This window comes from Aythya fuligula, chromosome 2 (genome assembly GCF_009819795.1).
Source record: "Aythya fuligula isolate bAytFul2 chromosome 2, bAytFul2.pri, whole genome shotgun sequence".
NCBI lineage: Eukaryota > Metazoa > Chordata > Aves > Anseriformes > Anatidae > Aythya > Aythya fuligula.
This window is the reverse complement of record NC_045560.1, coordinates 30735436-30758670: the sequence shown is the minus strand read 5'-3', so window position 1 is coordinate 30758670 and position 23235 is coordinate 30735436. Positions and strand designations below refer to the sequence as shown.

General features: G+C 35.1%; 1 protein-coding gene across 1 annotated transcript in view; it reads left to right on the top strand.

Moving 5' to 3' along the window:
* Positions 1 to 23235, top strand: part of AGMO (alkylglycerol monooxygenase) — a 197587-nt gene that overhangs the window by 17967 nt on the left and 156385 nt on the right. The window contains exon 3 of the mRNA XM_032180613.1: positions 700 to 851. Within this exon, the coding sequence (XP_032036504.1) occupies positions 700 to 851 (152 nt within the window). The remainder of the gene's footprint in view (positions 1 to 699; positions 852 to 23235) is intronic.

Below are 23235 nucleotides of genomic sequence, written 5' to 3'. Positions count from 1 at the left end.
AGGGGGGAAGGGCGTGGTGGTGAAACAAGAATTGGGAAGAAGCGTCACTGAATTAGAAATGAGCAGACATGGACAGACACATGGCATCCTGAATATGGGCTCCCATGCCTTCATTGTGACAGTCCTGGTATTAAATCCCACTGGATGCTGAACTCAGCTGACTAACCAGAGAAGAAACTATCCCTAAGAAATTGGAGAGGAGGAAGTCTCTCCCTTCAAGTGACACTGAGCTTAAACTGTAACAAATAACTTCTCGTACTCATCCTCAGTCCCATATCAAACTTCATCATATTTACAATATTATTTAAAAAGTATTTTACCTTACTTATTTTACACTACATTACGGTTAGTTTTTGAGAATGATTGCCACTAAACTTCACTTCTAACTTGCAAGTTAGTAAGGATGGGTTTTCTCTAGACCTGTGAGAACGGGAACACTGCACAGCACAGACTGTATAAGGGTTTCAGCATACGTAATGCAAAAATGCAGGTGGTGAGTGGCTGATCTTAAAATCTTCACTGCCCTGAAGCAATGGTACTACTGAAGTTAACAGTGAAGTTAACTTGACAAAGATTGTGGAACTTGGGCAGTGTTTATATGCTTTACAAAAAGACTCCCAATAGTAAATATACAGTAAAACAGTTCTGTAATTGCAGTTGACAAAATTATTGATAACACTCTTTGTCTCTCTATTTCAGTGTTTTATTCAGAAGTGTCGACTTAATTAGTTATATTTATGTATGGAATAACTACCGACTCTTTGAACTGCCCTGGGACTCACCATGGACATGGTATTTGACATTCCTGGGAGTGGACTTCGCATACTACTGGTTTCACCGCATAAGTCATGGTAAGAGTTAGAGTTTTTCCTGTATTAAAATACAAATGGTGTTAATTATTATTATTTATTATAATAATTATAATTGTTATTTATTTATGAATAAAGTGAGGTATTTATTTTCATTTCTATACTTAATCAACTTTAGGTGCTCTCTTTCCAAAGTTTAGCAGAGATTTACTTGTACTTTGAGTATGGAAAACAGTCTGTACATCACACTTTTATGCAATAGATATAGTTTTGTGAAAAATAAAAAAAAAATAATAATAAAAAGGAGTATCTCTTGGCTAGTAGCACCACAAAAGAAAAACAAGATGTATCACAGAAAAAAATATAAATAAATGAAATTTATGATAAATAAATAAAATTTGTATGGCATAGTATCCTTTTGTGCCTGTATGGAAAATACAGCTTCATACAAAATGGAGGGGAATCAAAAGCAAGGTAGCCAAAATAATGACAGGACATCTGGCTAACTTCCTCTGCTTCTCTGTATATATATTTAACATTCAATTATTGTTTAACTGACAAATGAATGAAAGTGGTTCTGCACTTTATATATATAGATATAAACATACATACATTTTATACACACACATATATATGCACATATATTTATAAGTTTTTTAGCAATTCTGTCTGCAATTAATACTTGACTTAAAGGTGATCAGTCTTTCTTTTTTTTTTTTTTTAAAGAAGTACATTACTTGCTCTTATATATGAAAATATAGATTTTAGAAAGGATTCAACTGTTACTTATTGTAAATGGTTGTAAATTGTAAATGTAAATCGTGTGCCAGTTACTTCTGTTCATGTGTATTCTGAAGATGTAATAATATTGATCTGTCTGTTTATCCATTATATATTCCTCTTACTGACAACACATTTTTGCTATAGCCATTTGTATTCAGTGCACAGATGAAATAATGCTTTGTATCACTCCTAATTTTGGATCTGATCTAAAGTCTGTAGCAATGAAATAAGTATCTCTTTATTGTTTAAGAGACTTTGGATGGGGCTTCTCAAGGCAGCATGCCCATAGCCCACAGAAGCTGTGAAGTCTAGTAACAAAAGTTAATGTAATGCACTTTCAAAAAGGGAAAACATTTTGATGCCAGTAGGTCAGTGGTAAATGTGGAAGTGGGTGAGAAATGAGTGTGAGCTTCTGGGGGGAGGTAGGAAGGGTCCCTTCCGGGTGGGGAGAACAATACAGGGTGGGTACAGGGGGACAACAATGGTGTGAGGGGACGGGTCTCACAAGGGGACATGGTGGGAGGTGAGGAAGTTGGGGGGAGCTGGAACAATGTGCCGGGGGGACATCACAGCCGGGAGCTGGGAGCCCTGCGTGGGCGTGCGCGAGACTGGGAATATGCTTCAAGAACAATGACATTAACAGTGCTGGCAAGGCTGCAACTTTGGGCTGAGAACTGGACCAAGGTGGGAGGATATTCCTGTATTTTTAAGAAATAAATAAATAAATAAATACCTGAGAGTGTTAGAAAATCAGTAGCCTGGCTCTACTTTCACCAGATTCAGTGGTAAAATTCCCACTGCAAGAGAAAGGAGCAGGATCAGCAATTCTGAATTCACTCTCATCTGCTTTTCTATATTTTGAGAGGAACATTGGGACTGTGCGCTTTGAAATGAATCACTCTGGCCATTTTAGAATTAAAATCCAAAACAAGTCTCTTAGTATGTAGTGAAGTCGTGGAAACCACAAAACAAAATGTTGTCCATGTCTTAAAAAGGTCAGCACTGAACTGTTCTGTAAATGTTAATTTAGTCTTCTGGAGGTTGCAGAAATGTTTCTTGCTGTCAGGTCTGTGCTGCTCAGCAGGGAACTGATGCAACATTATAGAATAGCGCTTAAAATGAAGGTTTTAGCTTAACTGACAGCCTTATTTCTGATCAAGCGATGAAATCTGTAACAGGGTAACACAGCTGCAAAAGTCAACTGCTTCAGAAGTTGGAAAGGAGAATTTGAATGGAGGAGATGCTTTTAAAATGCAAAGTGTAGTTTACTGGAAAATACCTCTGTGATTTGAGAAGTGGAGGCACTGGAACAATCTCTACTACAACTGGACAAACGAGAAAATAACAGGGCCTGGTGATTCAGGCTTGGATCCCAGAGCTAAGTTAAAAATTAATAGCATATGTATATCCCAGGAAATTCAAGCTGTGTGGACTTATGTGTGGGGATGTAAATAATAACACTAATTGTTTCAAACTGAAGAACTTAAATTCAGATGCATTTTCAGGCTGTTTATTAGTACTCAAAATAATTCTGTTACAAAGCATCGTCATTGTATAGCTTTTCCTATCTCTAAGCAATTATTGGATAACACAAACTCCTGTCTACTTACTATCTTATTTTTATGTTGTCCATCCAACAATTGGATTGTTTGTTCTGCTATTTGAAAGAATAGTCTGAAAGTATAAACTTCTTTCTGTAGTACTTCTTTCTACTGTAGTAGAAACCCTAATATACAGATTCAAGCTTTTACCCTGTGCTTGGGAATCTATCTTTTCCTCTTTGCTTCTATGTGTGTAATAGCTATTATCATAAACTGAAGTTATACAGCAACAAGAGGAAGTATTTTCAGGTGTGATCTCATTTTTTTAAAGGATAGAGTTATTCTAAGTATGTGCTTGTATTTTCCATTGTTTGCAGTAGCCACTAAAAAGTTAGAAAATAAAATGTTTCACCACTTATTCCAGCATTCTTCTGGGCCTGATCCAAAAGCCATGGCAGTCAATGGGAATGCTTAGTTAGACACTGTTTTTTTTCTTGGTGTTTTAATGAATTTATATATCACTGTAACTTTTCCTTTTGTTTCAATAAAAAAACACTGCTTACAGTGATACTACTGAAGAAAGTAAGCTGTAAAATATCAGGTCTTTTCTTTTCTTTTCTTTTCTTTTCTTTTCTTTTCTTTTCTTTTCTTTTCTTTTCTTTTCTTTTCTTTTCTTTTCTTTTCTTTTCTTTTTTCTTTTTTTCTTCTCTTCTCTTCTCTTCTCGGGGGGGCGGGGGAGGGAGAAGGGGGCAAAGAGGATATGCGTGGGTTTAGGGAATTTTTAACAGATATTTTAATCTAGCATATATGGATCACTCCTCAAGCTTCCTCTCCAGGTGCAGAGTCCTTGCAGAGTTATTCCTGCTAAAAAGCAGGATTCTCTGGTCCCAGGGCAGTGCAGAGCCCTGGCTGTGGTGGAGCACACCCCTTCCCGAGCTCTGGCTTTGCCGGTACTCCTGTTGCAGACATATGACAGCGGCAGTAAGGAATTTAGAGGCTCTGTAAACTAATTTCTTCAGCAGCCACACCTTTTAATCAGGGAAGGAAATCTAGAGACTTCCAGATCCATGCAAAAAACAAGGGAGCTGTCACTAATGGATACGCTGCTGCTGAGCAGTGGATTTTGTGGTCAGTTTGGGGACCCTTCAGTTTTCAGGCCCTGGGAGAAGTTCTCTGGGTTTGGCAGGCAGCAGGTTCAGAGAGCCTGTCTCTTTTTAACAGCAAATTCCAACACCTCTTCTTTTGTTCTCCTTTACTGCTGGGGAATTTCCATTGCTTAAGTGTCCCTCCCCTCAGACAACCTGGGAGAAGTGAGTTTCCTTCAGCTGGGCCAACCTCAGCAGCAGCTGCATTGTTCTGCCAGGCCCTAGGCGGCCCGTGTCAGCAGTGCGCGCCCATTGTCCGCTGGCGGCTTCCAGCCGCCGTGAGGGATACGTGACAGGGTCCCTGTCAGCAACAGGCTGAGCCAATATCAGTTGATGCTTTGAGTTATGTGCAGAGCGTGTAAAATAGACCTCGGCTGATAAGTATATCCTAGCTGGATTCCCCAGCTGCTACATACAGTTTTGAGTTAACGGCCCGTCTCTTAATATTTCTCTGTTTATTTATGGTGAGTGAGAAATAAATTGGGCATATTCTGGAGAAACAGTCTTTGAGCTCTTCAGATTCCTCCAACCCACAGGACTGACCATTTGGCCAGCACTAGGTTCTGAAGGATCAGCAGACACAGGAGAAACTCTAAACGTTCATTTTGATTTTGCCCCTCAAAAGGCTGTGCCTGGGATCTGTAGCAAAATGTCTCAACTGAGGATGCTGAGGAGGATTTCTTTTTAAGATTTCCAAGAATCGGAAGCTTTAACTTTCAAAAATTCAGCAAGGCAGGAGATGAGAATGTGGATTTCCCTTAGCTTTATTTACACATGACTTACATAGCTTCTACCTCTCCCAGTAAACATCTTTACTTAGAGCCTCATAGAGAATTTTTTTTTCAGCAGCAGAACTGCCTGCAGAAGTTTCTGGCTATTCTTCCCTACACTACCCAGCCAGTTCTGAAAAACTTTCTGTAAGGTGACTATACATGTACAATCACTGAAAAAATAGTTCATTAAAAAAAAAAAAGGGGGGGGGGGGGAGGAGGTGGGATATATTGGGTTTTTCTTTTAAACAATGAGAAGCAACAACTTGGTTCAGTCATCATGGGGTCAACTTAGCTATGGGGCAGGAACTGCCCAGTGGTCAAGGACAGACAGCATAAACCAGATTTGCTGGTGCAGAATCTGTGGGATAACTGGAGACTTTGGGAAGAGCAGAGAAGTATTTTCTGTGTCAGTAGTACAGAGACAGGTACCTCATCTCATCAGGAACCAGAGTGATCCACTTGTGGATAAATAAGAGCAGGCAACGTTCATGATTCATGCTGTCAAAATGATGGGAAGAGGTGAGAATAGAACCCATTCCTATTCTTTCAGTTAGTTATACACATAGCCTTCAGAAATAATACTAATATGTTAGCACATTGGACACTAGTGCAATGGTATGTTTGCTATTAAGTAAGAAGATGAGTTTGAACTTTCAAGCTTGTTAAAGGAAAAGACAGCAGGGCTTAAAATCTTTTCAGCTTTTACATTTACCACTCATTTTTGGAGGGTATATTGGAATCATATGATCACACTATCTTTATTTATCGGATCCATTCCTGCCTTTGAAGTGCTCTTTTCCATCTGCATTTTATAATGTGCTTGTCTGAAGTCAGTATATCAGAATGGACTTGTTAAGTAGATTTTATATTAAGAATTGATAGTATATTGAAATAATTTTGGATTTAAAGAACTTTAGTTTTATGGCAAATTCATTATAGTAAAATTATGTCTGACTTTTGTTACTGGGAACATGGTCAGAAACACAAGGTTTTCTTTTCAGAAAAACCTGTATTCCCCTAGAAATGCAGTAAATGAGCATGTTCTTTTACATGTCAAAGGCTTCATTAGGGGGGACAAGGGAAAGGCTGGTTAGTGTTTTTTTAAGCTTGTTCTTGCATGTGGCAAAATGTCACTGTTTACCTGACTAGCAATTCAGAGTTACATTGATTACCCAGAATGAAACAAATTTAATTCCACCCCAATGAAAGATGAAAACAAAACAAAAACAAACAAACAAACAAAACATACAACAACCAAAAAAACACTTTGGGGAACTGTCAAGTGACTGAATGAAGTTCTGCTCTTTTTCTTGTCACAGCTTGTGCTGATTGCAAGGGGAATTGATACCCAGTGATTAAGATAAAAATATTCTCTTCTTGTGAATTTTAGAGAAAACACTTTTGGCCATTTTGGTAGTTGTTTTTTTTGGATTATTTAGACAGGCTTAGGAAAGAAAGATATTAAATTGCTGACTCTGCAAGCCTCACAGAAATAGCAAAAGCAATAGCTGGTTTTCATATTTTTTGTTGTCTTCTGATTGTTGCTAGTCTAATACCTGCAGACTGGATAACATGAATTAAAAATATAGAGTTCATGTGATTATGATTCATCCCCTGCCTTCCTACTCCACCGTAAATAAACTACATCATTTGTTATTTCTATATGCTTATTTTTGCAACCACATTTTTTACATTTCTTTTACTTCTCAGAAATAAGAGGTACTCCTTTACATAGCATTTTCAGAGTGAGTAATACATTTGTAGAAGACAGAGTCAATCAAACCAAATGATAACACTTCTTCTGCCAATTAAGTGTATATTTGGTTTAAGAAGGGTTCACCTGAAAAACCTTCAGCTGCAATCAAGCTTCCTGACATGTCGTGGTCTAAGGTCCTGTAAAATTACAGGAGCTTGCTTGTATTGTTTTCAGGTTGTTATTGTTCATAATAAGTTCCTGTTGTTTGAAAGACTGATTTCTCGTATATTGGCAAGAATAATGTCCTGATCTGGGGTGAAGTTAAATTTGTTGTGGCACATGCAGATATCAAAAGCTCCCTCCTGTTCTACTTTAAAAGTTGAGATAATAAGAGAAAAATTTCCATAATCTCTGTGAAGTTTAGAAGATGGGAATGAGAGGAAATCTACTGGATTATTTTTGCTTAATTTTCATTTCTGAATATCCAGAAGAAGTTTACAGGTGAATAGATTTTCTAAGCATGCTATATGCCAGAGGTTATTAAGAGTGATGGTAATAACAAATACACTGACAGGTTGGACTGCAGAAGAAGTGATTGACTGCTGATTTTTGGCTCTTTAGAATATTGGCTGTGCTCCAGGGTGGAAGGTAGGACATGGATCATTGCTATAGATGAGGCATTAAATTTGTTTATCTGGGTTCAACATCTAATCCAAGAAGACATAAGCTGTTTGCTCTTGGATGTTGAAAAGGTATCACTGAGAAAAGTTACAACACACTTGCCATGATTCTTGCATGTTTTCTGTAAACACATGGTAATTGCTTTTTTTTTTTTTTTTTAATTTTTTGGCCACAGGATACTGGGAGAAATGGATCTCTATGGCTGTTATGAATTAGTCCTTGATCTGAAAATAAAAACAGGCTTTTTTGTTTTGTTTTGATGACATCAGACCATGTATCTTTTAATTTTAAATATAATGAAATATTTATTCATGAAAGTGTGAGCTGACTCTGTTATGACATAATTTTTATAGCAAAAATTCAGGTGGTAATTCCAGCTTCTCTCAGCATTGTTTATCTTTTCTCAAGCTTCCACCATCAAGAGATCTGGCAAGCTCCCCGGTACCAAATGAAAAAGAAACCATATTCCTCAATTTTCCTTGTTAGCCGTCTTTTCTTATGGCTGGGAAAGGGTCCAGCACAAAGTTAATACTGCTCTTAAGTATCACTGAAATCCTGCTTTGGGGATTTAGATAATACGTCAGCCTTGTCAAGGCTCTCTATATGGACATACATTAACAAGAAGTACCTATGGGTGTCTGGGGGGGGTGCAATCTCATTTTTTTCCTATACTCAGAGCCTGGAGTTGTCCCTCAGTGCATAGATTTGTGAAAAAGCTCTGGATCTGCTTGCACAAAAGCAAGTTGGTAACATGCTTTTACAATAAAACACTAGAAAACGTAAAATAAATATCCTTAAATATTTAAACCACAGGGAAAGTCTCTGTGCTTTCTCACCTAAACTTTTCTTTAAGGTGGTAAAACCTAAAGTTTCTGAAGCTTGAAATGAATTCCAAGTCGTTTCACAAATGACTGTCTTCTGAGATCCTCAAGGAAATATGTACAATGTGTGGATTAAATGAGCAGTTGTAATGAAGAAACTGATATGTTGCACACATGGCTGTTGCGATTATGGTCATGCTCCTGACTATTAAACTAACCAGACAGAAGTGTCATTGAGCATGAATCCCTTAAAACAGTATATTTTAGGGTGAAGTGGGAGAAGAAAATTTACTAGCACTGGTCGACCATTCAGAAAGACAGCTGAATTCACACATTCATAAACTTGGCTAGTGCTGCCCTCTAGTCTGTGCATGTACATTTGGAAAGGTGAAAAAAATCCCTTTCTGTTCTCAGAGTGGAGACACGAGGATGAAAGTATCTAACACTGTGTGGAGAAACAGCTTGTTTGACATAGTTTTCCAAGTGTGCTGCTGAAAACCAATGAAATGGTGCATAACGCTTTATGGTTCTGTAGTACCTTAAGAAATACAAATGTGAATTATCAAAGCTTTGAATCGAACCTTTTTGCAAGTAGTGATTGTGGGAAAAAAGAAAGTACTTCTGCAATAGTTTGTAGATTTTAATTTTGGGGTGTTTCACCTGGAAAAAAGTTTGAAATAGCTCTCTATACACTATTTGACCTCTCTGTTGTTACAGAACCACATGCAAGCAGGTAACTTCATTAGCTGAGGAGAGAAACTGTAAAAGAAGAGTGAATATAATTGTGAAATAAGTGTGAAATTGTGAAAATAAGTGAAATAAGTGAACCTGCTTTCCCCAAACTTCCAAACATACAGTTTTGCTTGCCTTAAACATTCAATATGTATTTTACATTAAAAACATATATTTAGAGTAAGTGAAAATGCACCAGATAAATATATTATTGTTTCCCTATATCTAATTTTAAGTCATGTTACTTATTTCAGTTAAAGACTTCTTACTAACCTAGACATAAACAAGTATGTACTTCCTATATTAGTTGCACACAAATCATTTTGCTTAGGCTCATCCAAACACCCTTTTTTTTCTTGTTGTTGTTGTTGTTGTTACCCTAAACCAGTTGCAATGACTGTGGAGAATTGTCACAGAATTATCTAGGTTGGAAGAAACCTCACGATCATCGAGTCCAACCTCTGACCTAACACTAACAAGTCCTCCACTAAACCAGATCGCTAAGTTCAACATCTAAACATCTTTTAAAGACCTCCGGGGATGGTGACTCCACCACTTCTCTGTGCAGCCCATTCCAATACCTCACAACACTCCCAGTAAAGAAGTTCTTCCTAATATCCAACCTAAAACACCCCTGGTGCAACTTTAGCCCGTTCCCCCTCATCCTGTCACCAGGCACATGGGACAATAGACCAACCCACACCTCACTACAGCCTCCATTAATGTACTTGATAATTTCTGATACAGCGTCTTGCTGTATCACACTATATCACACTGTATCTTCTAGCACACTTGCTAGAAGGCTTTGTCCTGGATAGTCTAGGAGTGGCAAGGTTCATTTTTATGTCCCTTCTACGTTTTACTAATCTGCTGAAATCAGCAGATCGGCAATAAGAGGTATCAAATGTAAAAACATTTATTTTAATTTGTTATATGAAAATTTGATTGTAAGGAATTAGGTTTAGAGTAAAAGTACACATCATGTAATTATCAAACAGCATCAATGGTAAGTTTTTTTTTCAGTTAGATTTAAGGCAGAAGCATAATTCTAGAGAAATAAAAGGCATTGTTAGAACAGATGGCCCATTTTGATGCTTGTATTTTTCCTGTTACCAAAAAAAAAAAAAATGTTTCTCCTGCTGTGCTTGTAAAAATGTTTGTCAGTCTGTATAGTTTTAGAATGGAGAAAGAAACATGTAGAATACTAACTCTCAGCATCCCCATTCTGAAGCTGCATTTTAGCTAATGGGTACTGTGAAGACCTGTAGTACTTTGCAATTTCAAATGGCTCTTTTGAAATGTCTTTAAAAACACTTTTCAAACTGTGCAGAACTTTGCTTTGGAGCATCCCTGTGTCGCTCTTCACCGTCTACCTGTGGGAGAAAGTAACTGGGGTGTGTAGGTGATTCTGTAGTTCATAGCTCAGAAACAGACCCTGCTTTCCTCTTGGTGCAATGAGCCACTCTGAAGGCTCTATCTGCTCCTTAGTGGGACATTGCTAAAAACATCCAGTATTAAGACCAGGGATATTCCAGAAATACCAGTATTTCCACTTGTTTCAAGAACATACGTTCTTTATGCAAAATTTTCTGTAGCTTAAGTAGTATGAATAGATATACATTGGAAAACATTTTACGCCTGTATATAGAGAGAAGTTTTTGATTATATATTGTCATGGCTGATGTGACTGACAAATATTTCCCAGCATGTGCAATCTGTTCTAGATCTTTTCAGAATTAACTACCAATAATAATAATAATAAAATTAAAAATTGGAATAATAATAAAAAAAATTAAAAAATTGGACTTTCTATTGCTAATCAACAACCTTAGTTCTTGTTGACTGATGTGCACTCCTTACAAAGAATAAATGCTTGATTATTTGTAAATTTGTAAAGGGTGTCATTTTTTTTTCTTTTCTTTCTTCTTATTTATTTTACTATATGTAAAAATTCTGAAATGACTTTTTAAGCAGACTAAAACTGCATTACACCCTAACCCCCAAAAGGTAAGATGTTCTTTTCAGGAGCATCAATTACTCAGATTTCTAGAAGCTTGATGTGTGTAATAGTTCTTGCTTGCTAAAAATCTGGTGAGGCCTTTACCATTTAAAATACTTTATCATACATTTCAGGATTTGCAGTTAAAATATGAAGCGTGTTTAGAACAGACAAACCATTAGTGTATTTGGACAATATCCTTTGGATGTATGTTTCCTTGGTTGTATCTTTATTGCCTTAATTAAAGTATTTAAACTTCCCAAAATGGTTTTTGAGTACAGAGGTAGCAATCTTTTCCACATCAAACACTATCTGAATTGATAGCACACTGGTGGATAACAACAACAACAACAAAAAAGGTAAATATAATTTTGCTTTTTTCTATTTTTAATAGCTAAAATTATCATTAAATCCTTTTTTTTTTTTTTTCCTTGTTTCCTAACCAAAGATATTTAAACAACCTATACTACTGCTTAATTAGGTTCTCTCAAGAATCACCAATTCTTGGATAATCTAAACAAATTCATCAAGGTTAAATATGTTATAAGTAAAATTACCTGTTTTATCCTAAAATATAGATAAATAAAACAAAACAAAATGAAATAAAACAATACAAAATAAAATAAAATAATAATTAAAAACATTAATAATTATTAATATTAAATTATATATTAATAAATTATTATTATTATTATTATTAAAAACAAATCAAAACAAAAACTAGCCATACCCTAGATAGAACGCAAACATCCCATTGCAAGAAAGATTTCTACAATGTTCTCATATGAAAAACTGTATGAAAGACAGATACCCCAAATAAGTATCACTCAACTATGATATTCATAGTTGAGTTTTGCAAAGCACTTGGATTTTAATACTGAATGTTGGCCTCTGCTTTATTGTTGCTGGCAAACAAACGTTTTGAATAATCAAATTGTATTGTTCTGTTTGTGTGAGGAAATGTAAGTTTTTGCAGGGTCCTGAAGTGGACTAAGGTCTTGCTCTCTTGGTTCCATCACTGTTTTAACTTTATAGAATCTCTTAAGAAACTTTTCTTCTGATATAGCACCATCATGCTCAGCCTTACTGACAAGGACATGTAAATGGCAGTCACTACATAGACTATCAGTAAATCTGGCTGGGGGTATTCTTTGCTTGAAACAATGCAGAACAACTAAGGCACTGGATCTTGTAAAAAATGTATGAGATTTTTTCCTTGTTACTTTTAGCTTTAATAAAATAAGGAGAATTCCTTAAAGTGAATGTATATCACAAGCATCACTGTCATTCTGATCATACCTCTCCATTTTATAGTTCTAAATTCAACAGTGTCAAAGGTATTGCTAAAATAAGACTCTTATGTTGTAATAACACTATTGCATGTGACAAGCTTTCATAAGGAATCATTTCAGAAATTAATGACATTTTTTTGGTGTTCTTCTTCAACTCTAAATATGTCTATTAAACTGTGACAATTATTTATTTATTTATTTATTTATTTTACAGCAGTATTGTGAGGAAAGTATATGCTTTATATGCGCATCCTATATTTTACATGCTTTTATATTTTCCTTTAAATTATAGTCACTGTAATACATCCTTCTTATGGTGTTGGTTTGTTTTACTCTACTCTTTGGACAGTAAAGTGATCTATGGTGTTACAATTTTATTTATTTATTTATTTTTAAAGAACTGTATATGAGTAGTTTATTAACTAGGAGTGATATGAGGCTAGAATAAGAGACCTGTTAAAGCCGGCTCCCAAGTCTTCCCCACTTTTCAAATCTTCTGGTCTCTTATCAACACATTCTGAAGTGAAATTATTTTAATTTTTTATTACTGTTATAAATGTTGTTTTGTTACTTAATTATGTATTTTGTTTGTTGATTTAAAGTTGAAAAATGAATCTAAATGTATTAAGGAGAATACACAGTTAAGTATGTAAGCTTGTTATGTCATTAACAGTTTCCCTTGGCCATATGGGTAAAACAAATTCCAATCAGGCATATTTTCAACATTCTTATGGGGCTATTGGTAGTGTGCAACATGTATGCAATACATGTTAAATAAACTCATATGAAATGGTATAATTTTAAGAAGATATAATTTTTATGTTAACCACTACTTTAAAAGCACTTCAATTTCACTAAGCAGAGTTAAATTGGAAAGCAAGAAGCTGGTTCAAAGAAATAACAAAGGAAAAGTGAGTGAAACCTCAGGTAAAGAACAAACTTCAAAAAACTCACTGCCTAGTCCGAATTCTTTATTTTTTGTCCAAAAAATTTTACAAAGTAATTTCAGTCTGGACACTAGGATGATGATATGGAAAACTGGAAGTCAGATATAGATTTAAATTACTGAGTAGTAAGAAAAACTACAATTATTTAGGAAAGATAGCCTCTGAAATGATTGATCAACATTTTGTTATGTTAAATATGTGTGTTTGGTAATAGCATTTAAATGTCTTACAGTGGCTTTTTCATAGTTAAACTGCAAAGTGTTTTGCAAAGGAGATGACTTTCATTCTACCTCTGTAAGATGGGAGAAGGATGGAACAGGAAAACAATTTTCATAAAACAGCTTTTCTTTTTTTAGAAAATTGATATTCACATTTCCTGTTTTGTGACTATCCCAAACGTGAAAGGTTGATTGGAATAATATTTGCTATATAGTTTATTCACAAATTAATTCCTACCTGTCCCTTGAGTAGTTTCTTCTGGATTTTACTCTCTTCATTCTTTGTAAAATATAGAACACTTTTAAAGTCTGTTTTAAGATGTAGGAGATTTTGCATACATTGCAAATATGACTATGTAATAAATACAATTGCATATGTATGCTCCCTGTGGCTATAGACGTACATATACACAGAATAAAAGCTACAGTCAAAAGAATCCAGACTGCTTATTTTTATACTTACTGATATCCCAGGGAAAAAGGTAAAAAGCAGTTTATAAAACCTGGACAAAAGAAGGATGTAACTTTTTTTTGTACTCCCCTGGGTTGAATCTCAGCTGAAATAACTGACAGTTTTTGGACTTACCGAAGGAAATGATGAGTGAAGATAAATATCCAGATGTTTGCTGACCAGATGTATAAGATTACATTTTGGAAGGCATGAATACTCTACCTGTGTCTTCTGAGAAAGAGGTTGTAAACAGTAAACATTCTAAATTGTCTCTACAATCTGTGAAAAAAGGGATTAAAACTAAAACTTTTTTGTTCTGCTTTCAATGTAATTTCTTAAGAACAGATGCAGGTTGCACATGCAAATTTACATAGCAGACAAGTGGAATTTTTTCAAGAGTCATTATGTCTTCATGGCTAACTTAACACCCTTTGTGCATTGTTTTTAATTTAGGGGAGATGCAGCTTATGGAACTGTCTTAATTTTCCAGCAGTAGGAAATAGGTGTGTCCAGTCTTTGAAAGTTTCCTATTTTCTGTTCCCATGTTTCAAGCTGCCTATTTACGACTACAAAAATTTAAACCTTGACTTTTTCCCCTCTTTCCCCCACCTACGCTAAGTCTCTCCCTTTCCCACCTAACATACAGATCTGCTTCTTTTCAAATAAATTGTTGGAAGCGGCTGCCTGCTCATACAGCAGCACAGCTCATCTCAGCTTGTGCTTGCTCTCAAACTTGGGAAGAGGAAAGAAAAGTCTTGTTAAAGTCAAGTAAATAACTTAGCTGCTAGGCAGTAGGAAAAATATTGGATTTGATTGTGTATTATTCCCATATGGGTGAGATATATTTAAAATTGAAAAGGAAACCAGCTCCCTTAAAACTTAAAGGGACAGATTTTCAAAAATTGGCAGCCAATTTTCGCCTGTAATTGTACTTAATGTGAAAGGGATTTTCCTCTGCTGATGAGGGATAAGAGGGTCTTGCCACCGGACCAGCAGTAAAGCAGTGGAGGCCCCTTCCTCCAGAACGTTAGTGTTGTTACTGGCCATGTCTCTCCTTCTTAGGGCTAAAGACCTCCTATGGCCTGCAGGACTCTGGGGAAGTGGGTGAGGGCTGGAGCCTGTGTAGCAAGATGTGGTGCATGTGAATGAACTCATATCAGCTCCCTCCTCCTTTAGGAGTGCCAAAACAACCATGTAGAGAGTATAAAATCACCATGATTCTTCTCCAGGACAGGCAGTGTTGCAGCATGGTTCAACACTGCAAATTCCCTTAATTGGTATAGCTTGTAATTTTAAATGGAAACAGCCTTAAAGTTTTGTTTGATTATTCTGTTTATGTAGATTTGTTTGTGTTCTCATCCTGTCGGTGTGTAAACATTAGAAAACATAAAAACCATATAATTACAGAAGTCCAATATCTCTTTAGATAGAAACAAAAGACTTACAAAAATCCCTATCTCAAAGGCTGTCAAACTCCTTCTTTGCCAACTTGCTGATTTCTTCCCAGTTGTGTATATGAACAAAAAGGCTCTAGAGGATGACCTGAAGGTTGGCCTTTGGAAGCAAGTAGAAATAGACTGTTTCAATTTCAGTGTAATCCTCCTGATGCTGCTTTGAAATGTTGTGTACTCAGGTCAAGATGCTAAAAGACAGAACAATCTGTATGTATCACCAGACACAAAGCTCGGTGTCACAAGTCTTTACCTATAGAGAAGAAAGAAGCATGGTTGAGAAGAAAATGCAAGATAGTTACCACAAGGAAAAATTAATTGTAGAATTGGTATTATCCTGCTCCTATGAAGGTCTGGGGATCCTGGTCCTGGGAGCTCAACCCTGCTCCTGGGGCAGCTTCTTTTCTCCAGCAAGACAGAATAAAGTGCCAGGGAATAACCTCTTCAGCTACAGGTTGAGTAATGCACTTGGAAGTTGTCCCCACCTGGTGCTGTGGTCATGGCAGCATAGCATCTCCTGGGTGGGCAGGAGGCTGGACCCTTGTCACTTGCAGCTGTGGTTTCTTCATGCTGGTGGGGAGATGGGACAATAGAGAGAAAAAATACCTATTTCAGATTTGCTTATTAAACTATTTCTCAAACACATCTCAAGCCACGTGGTGGCTTATCGATCCATGTCTGTTGCCAGATGTTGCTATGTTACTGTGTCTCAACAACTTTATTGGCAGTACAGGCTTTGAAATAATTCTGAAATTATTTTTCCTTTGGCTTTGATTTCTGTGCCTGTAGGACACATTTACTTTTTTTTTTTCTTCTTCTTTTTTTTTTTTTTTCCTGTGTCTAACAGGACTGAAGTAATTTTTGTCATAGTGAACAGGCTCACAGGTGAAGCACTAATGGAAATTTCACATATCACAAGAATAACTAAAGGGAGAAGTCAAATGGGCAGGCAAATATTCAGATAGGAAAATGTTATTGATCTGAGTGTGCAAGTGGGATATGGAAACACCACTGGGTGTGGGGGAGAACGAGAAGAGCATGAGGAGAACGAGATGGAGCAGAGGAATGTGACAGAAGACAGTAGGTGTTGGGGTGGTGCAGAGTCAGGACAAAATGAGGAGGACTGGTCTGAGGTTAATGTGAAATGAGAAAATTTATGATGGATTCATTAATGGCTACTGCATGGTATAGTGGAGAGATAAAGCCCTGTCCCATAAAGCCTGCAGAAATTTTGCTGTTAATTACAAAGTGAGAGTTTGCACCAGAAGTGAACGAAAATCCTCTTTTCATATCAGGCAAAAAGAAATACTGTTTTGTTTTTGTTTTTGTTTTTTGCATACTGCTAAAATGAAATTTTGCAATATGGTTTGGGCAGTCCTCTCGTGTGCTGAAAGCACTCTAGCCACTTGCTAACTTATGCTTCAAAATCTTATGACTGTCAAAAGAATCTAAGGGTTTTTCAATACATAGAACATAGAATAGTAGCTTTTATCAGAAGAGTTGGGTAAAATTGTCCTCTACTCTCTGTTATGAGGGAGAAGACAATGGCAAGTGGTGGAGGAACACATTTTTATGTAAGATTGTCACAAGAACACCTCTTTAGAAATATTTAAATTTTTTTCATTTGCTTACATTCAACAAATAGATGTATAAATATTTGTTAGTTACATCTTGATTTATATCTATTAGTCAAGTGATGGAAGCATCCCTTGAGAGGTGCGCTACTGAGTGTTAATATAATTGCTAAAAAGTTTCACGCATTTTTTAGGTGGGAATAATATCCAGTATGTAACGCATTTTCTGTGAGGTGATAGCACAACATTTTACACATTAATCAAAATAATTCACAGAGCTTACTTCATCTTCCACTCTAGAAGGATATAGTTACTACACAAATAACTTTAGGACAGGAAGTAAGAATAATACTGTAATTAACTGAAATTGCAGGGGAACTTAGGTAGTCAGAATGTAATTATGCAAGGCACAACTCAGTCAGGAAACAGGATTAACTTTCCTGTTCTTTTGAAAAATGCCAGATGATTGCTAATATTTATAAAAGGTTTTTACACATCAACTGAATGATGATGCCTGTGACAGAGAAGCTGCCTTTAAAATTATGCTAAACAGTTGGTTCCTCTCTGACTCAGTGATAAAGATGCTTCCTCCAGAAGCAGCTGTTAAATTTCCTTCTTGAAAGCTATATTTCCTTAAAGGTGACACATGCAAACATTGACTCAATCTTTATTAGTTTGTCAGGATTAATTTGATCACAGTTTATCCAAAGTAAAGTTAAATTGAAAATGACTTAATTAAAATAGTTTGTTTTAGAGGGGGAAAAAAAGTGCATATTCTATGTTATGTCAGACACAGGAAAGCTCAGCATGACAGATATTGCCTCAACAGTGAAACGGACACTTTCTCTAACTTCCAAAGTATTACAAGACCACTGCTAACTTTAGCAGATATTGTTTCTATAACCTATATCATTGCTGAAAATGTTTACTATGTGGCTCAGAAGTAACGTATTAAAGTCAGAACTAAACTGTGCCAGAAGAAAGAGAAAATAGGAGTAGCTACTAAGTATTGTTGATTTAAATCCATAGGCAGGGAATGATATTTAGTTCTGGGAGAAATTTGCCATATCTGTGATTTGCTCTAAAAAAAAATAAATTTGGATTACTAATTAAAAACAAAGTATGGCAGTCCACAAGTCTGACACAAGTGAATGCTGTATTGACAACTGCTTTGAATGCTAAATATCAACAAGGTAAAAATAAGCCTCAGTATAGACCTAATGTACACTTCTGATTCCCATACACTATACACAGTAACTTCATTGCAAATCTGCCTGGTGTTATTTTTAGGCAAGTCATGAGTTTAACCTTAGATTATTTTATTTATTTATTATCTACTTTTGAACTTGTGTTTGCAATGCTTTTAAGTATTTTAAAATTAAGTTTCTGACTACTATTTTTTAAGTCAAAATTAACTTTTTCTTTTTTTCTTTTAAATTTCATGGCTATTATCCATAATGGTGAATAAGTCTATAAGTTCTTTGTTACCTGCTAGTTTGATTAACTACATTTATAATATGATGGCTATTAAAGGTCACTTTATAAAAAAGCACATAATGGGCTACTGATTACAGTTTAGTGTATGATATTATATATATATATATATATATAAAAAGTATTTTGATCTGATACTTCAGGAATATTATTCTTAATACAAATTAAAATTGTTAATTTTGCATCTAATTTTCCTGCATTGGCTGAGTCTACAGGGTAAAATTACAAAAATCATATCCCCACTTTTGAGAGATTTTGAGAGATTTGTTCTGCTTTTGATATGTGTGTTTATATGGAAATAAGATTTCTGTAAGCAATGCTGTTTATATTAGATGTCTAACTGACATATTTTTATCTTTTTGATCAAATAGCATCCTGCACGTAAGAGCTGAAATGTGACAGTTCCATGCATTGCTTTAAGGAAAGCTAGCAGAAAGCTAACATCTGCCTTTTTGACTTCCCATAGCAGGGAGCGGATCAGTGAAGAGATAGAAAACTTTAATCCTTTGTACTCACTAAAGTATGTCTGACATCATGAACACAATTCTGTGGTATTTCTTATGGAAGACTTGCCAAGACTGTAAAGAAAATGTTTTTGCAGGGAGTCTTACTTTGTCTTGACATTTACGTGAGGACACAATTCTCCGTGAACCTTTCAGTCTTCCTCTGTCAGAGAATAATGAAAGGAACCTATTCATTGCAGTCTCTTGGTGTTTTTGTGGAAAAATAATAGTACAGTTGCACAGACCCACTCCTCTTCTGAAATATGAGTAAGACCTCGAACTAGAGCAATCTGTGCCCACTGCATATTTCTACCAGGATGCTGGACTGTTGCCATTGTTAATAATATTGAACCTAAAACCAGCAAATACAAATGAAAGAAACAGATAAAAATACTTATAAAAACCAATGCCAATAGTATAAATATACCAAAGATCATATTAGAAAAAAATATGTAGGATTTCTATTTATTATTACATTACGTTTTAAAATATTTACACTCAGAAATGGCCTTCTCTCATTTTGTAATTGTGGAATATTCCTTTGGGAGCAATGGCAGGATGTTTTCTGTTAACCTCATTTTTATTATTATTTTTTTTTTTTGACTAGAAAAGGAAGGCCATTTCTAGCCATTTTTTTTTTCCCTCTTGTAACTAGGTAATAAACTTGTATCTAAAAAAACACTTGCTAGAAAGTGCTGTTATCTGTTTAAAATTTACGGAAACACTGTATTTTAATGGTACAATAACTAATGCTCAATTATAGAGGAATTCCTCCGGAAGAACAAGTCATGACAGCAAGTGCCAAATAAATCTGCTGGTGTGACACGGATAGTAAAATTTCATAACAATAGTAATCTGAGGATTATATTTTCAAAGCAGATCATGTTGATAGTACTACAGCTGACCTGGCTACGTTTGATTTGGTGTGCATGTGAGGTATAACGCTACCAAACTACTCAGGATTGAACAGGGTGACTCTTGTTCATAAGGTGAAAAGTCATGAAGTTATAACCCAGATGAAATACATTTTCAATAAAGTAAATTGGACCAAGGTCACAAGAGTTCTCAGAAGCATGAGCCTTTCCAGAGTTTGGTTAAATTGTCACAACTTGAATGTCTCATAACAGGGGCACAACTGTCAAAATAAAAGAAAATACTTTTGTAAGGTCCTATAAAAATGCAAAATAATCAAAAAAAAAAAAAAGGAAGAGAGATAAAAAAGAAGAGAACCTTTTTCAAAACTAGAGTATTACCATATAGAATTAATATAAAAACTGAAACACCACAAGGAGTTTCCATGTAGGCATAAATTCTGTATAGAAGGGGAGTTGCAATTTCACACTGAACAAGATTTTTACCATGACTAGTGCTGGAGTTGACAAGGAAAGAGTAACATTTTTAGATTAAAAAATAAGCTCAGCTTCCATGTCCTTGTGGCATTCTGTTCAGTAACAATACTTTTTTTTTTTTTCCCCCCCAAATGATTCTTCAATCTTTTTTTTAAAAAAATGAATGTGTTCTCAGGTAAAATGCCAATGTTTATGCACTTATTTTTTGCCAATTCATTAAACAGAATAAGATATTATTCATAAGATGAAATATTTTTATTTTTACAGACATAATAAATTGTTATTATGTATTCTTTTATATAATTTTAAAATAACTTCTGTTGTTGAAAGTACAAAATCAAAACTAGCAACAATGTTTAATTCTCATGTTTTATTACCTGTTAGTATACTTGCTCTTATGATTTGAAAAAAATATATATTTTAAAACACTGTTGTGATTTAAGTCAATTTTTTTCAGATCACAAACATCCTGGTCAAAATATACAGCTGTCTTCTTTGAGTTGTATATTCTTCATTTACTCTGGAAATATATTAAAGAACTTAAATTTTCTTACAATTTGAGGCTTCCAATTAAATGAGACAGTCCTGTCAATTCAAAACATTTTAAAAGAAAGTTTAATTGTTTTTAGAACTAGAAGATTTACTTTTGGTTTATTTTTCATATTTATTTTTATTTATATATTTATTTGCAAAGAGGGTTTGCATTGTTTTTATTTAATGAGTGAATCAGAAATGTTAATGATCTAGTTGAAGCAACATGCTAAGATTTTGATATAATCATGATTTCAGCCATATAAATGTGCAGCATGCACAAAATAAGATTATTTTTCATTTTCAAGAAGCAGAAGAAATGAAGGAATAAGGACTTAGCACTTATTATTGAATATAAGTGACAATAAGAATCTTAAATAACAATAATACCTCAGAATTCACATATCATTTGCTTGCTGGAAGCATTAATTTTACTGTGCAGCACAGGGAGTAATTACTAAAGTAAATGGTTATTTTGCAGTGCCTTGAAAATTTTGATGAGATTGATTCTTTAAAAAATATGTAGAATATTTTTTTAATATAAAATTTAGATAAAGTTTAATCACATGTTCATTCTAAATACATAATCACTCTACAACAACACAGCAGCAAGTACCTAAACCTAGTTCTTAAAATTGTAGGTATCAAAATTAGTTTTCAATTATTTCATTATCTCATTTCAATTTCAAATGGATGTAAGTCTATCGAAACACCATCATTTAGAGAGGCAATCTCACAGAGCAGATATTTAAATATTTCTTCATTGGAAAGGATTGAAAATAGTGTCTACTGAAGAGTCTGTGGCATTAGTGGAGTAGGCTCCCTGACAGCATTAGGGATAAAGTGAAAAAAAAAAAAAATCCATCATTCAGAGTTCTCATCACTTTAGAAGATTAGGTGACCTAAGGAAAAGGTACAAACGTATCTGCAGTTGTCGTGGAGGAAGAAATAGGTATGGTAATGTATGAGTTGTGTATCTTAAGAAAAAGGTTCTACAATTTGACTTACTACTTTGGGCAGGAGACTGTGAACTGTTGCAAGGTAAGGACTGAGAATAGTTGCTGCTGTTGCTTGATAAATTAGGGGGTCATTTATGTTGAAGCCTCCCATGGAAAAGGTCAGCGGAAATATTACTAGGGACGTGTTGAGGCTCTAGCACTTCCCTGATGGCTTAGAAGGGAGGGCCTTTCCCTTACTGCACTGTGACTTGTAATGTACTTTACATCCAGCCGTAATGGAGGAAGTATGGAAAAGTCATCTTTGCAGGAAAAAAAAAGTTTCTGAACCTGTGCACGTTTAATGGATGGCTATTTTTATATGTTTATAACATTACAAATATATGGAGTATTTTCTATTTTAGAATATTTACTTGAGACAAAAGAAACTACGAGGGGTGAGGCTGCTCAGGTAACAAAAGATATTGCTTCTTCTAAATGCATCTTTTAAATTGAGTCATACAACCACTGGATGGCAAACAACTTCTGATAGTCAATGTCCTGTTTGTATTGAAAACTTCAGAACGGCTTTGTGATTTTCAGTGTAGGTATAAACTTTTTCACCTGCTACTAAATTGTAACTATTAAGTTGTACATATAAAAATAAGTGTGGCTGAGGATCTTATTAGACAATATTCTTACAATTTGTATGCCATGTTCAATATATGTTTAATTGTATTTAATTATAAAATATAGAATATTTTTTAAAATTATGTTGATGATCCCCTCATCATGGAGACATTGGGTTGTCACTAGTTCTAGAACCAGCATCAGAAATTTCCATTTGCCAGCCCAAAGAGAATTATTAGCCACATTTTCAGGTCATACCTTAAACAGTCACGGACTTCTGAACCACTAGATTGCATACTTTTTAGCATGATAACCTGTGAGGGAGGCAGATCAGTTCATTGACCCAAAGAATAATCAATATAATTTTCCAACTTGTTGTGTGATCCTGAATCAATATGAGAATAAAACATAAAAGGAAAATGTATAGACTTGAGCATCATTTTCTGATATGTTTTTAAAAAGTTTGAATTTAAGGGGTGACAGTGTATTATTTTTCATGTCTGAATGGAAAAACATGAGGAATACTTTTTCCTCTGAGAGGACGAAGAACATTATCTCTTCCAGAATATCTGTGTTCTGTAGTAATTGCTCTTGTGAAATTAATTATCCGCTACTCAAGGGAACATACTTAATCGAGCTGGTTTATTTCTGATAGCCATGGAAACACAGAACTTATTGCCAACTCTAAGACCCTAACAAAAGAGAATCACTTTTTATTATTTTTTTCTGCCTTGGTTTGCAGTACCCCAAATAACTAGTTTCAAGATAGATTAGGTAATTCTACCCAGTCTGTAGTAACCAGCCACTTCAGAAAGGCTTCATGCTTGGTGGGTTTTATCTCATTTTCCTTTGAGTAGGAGTTAGTCAATCCATGCTATAA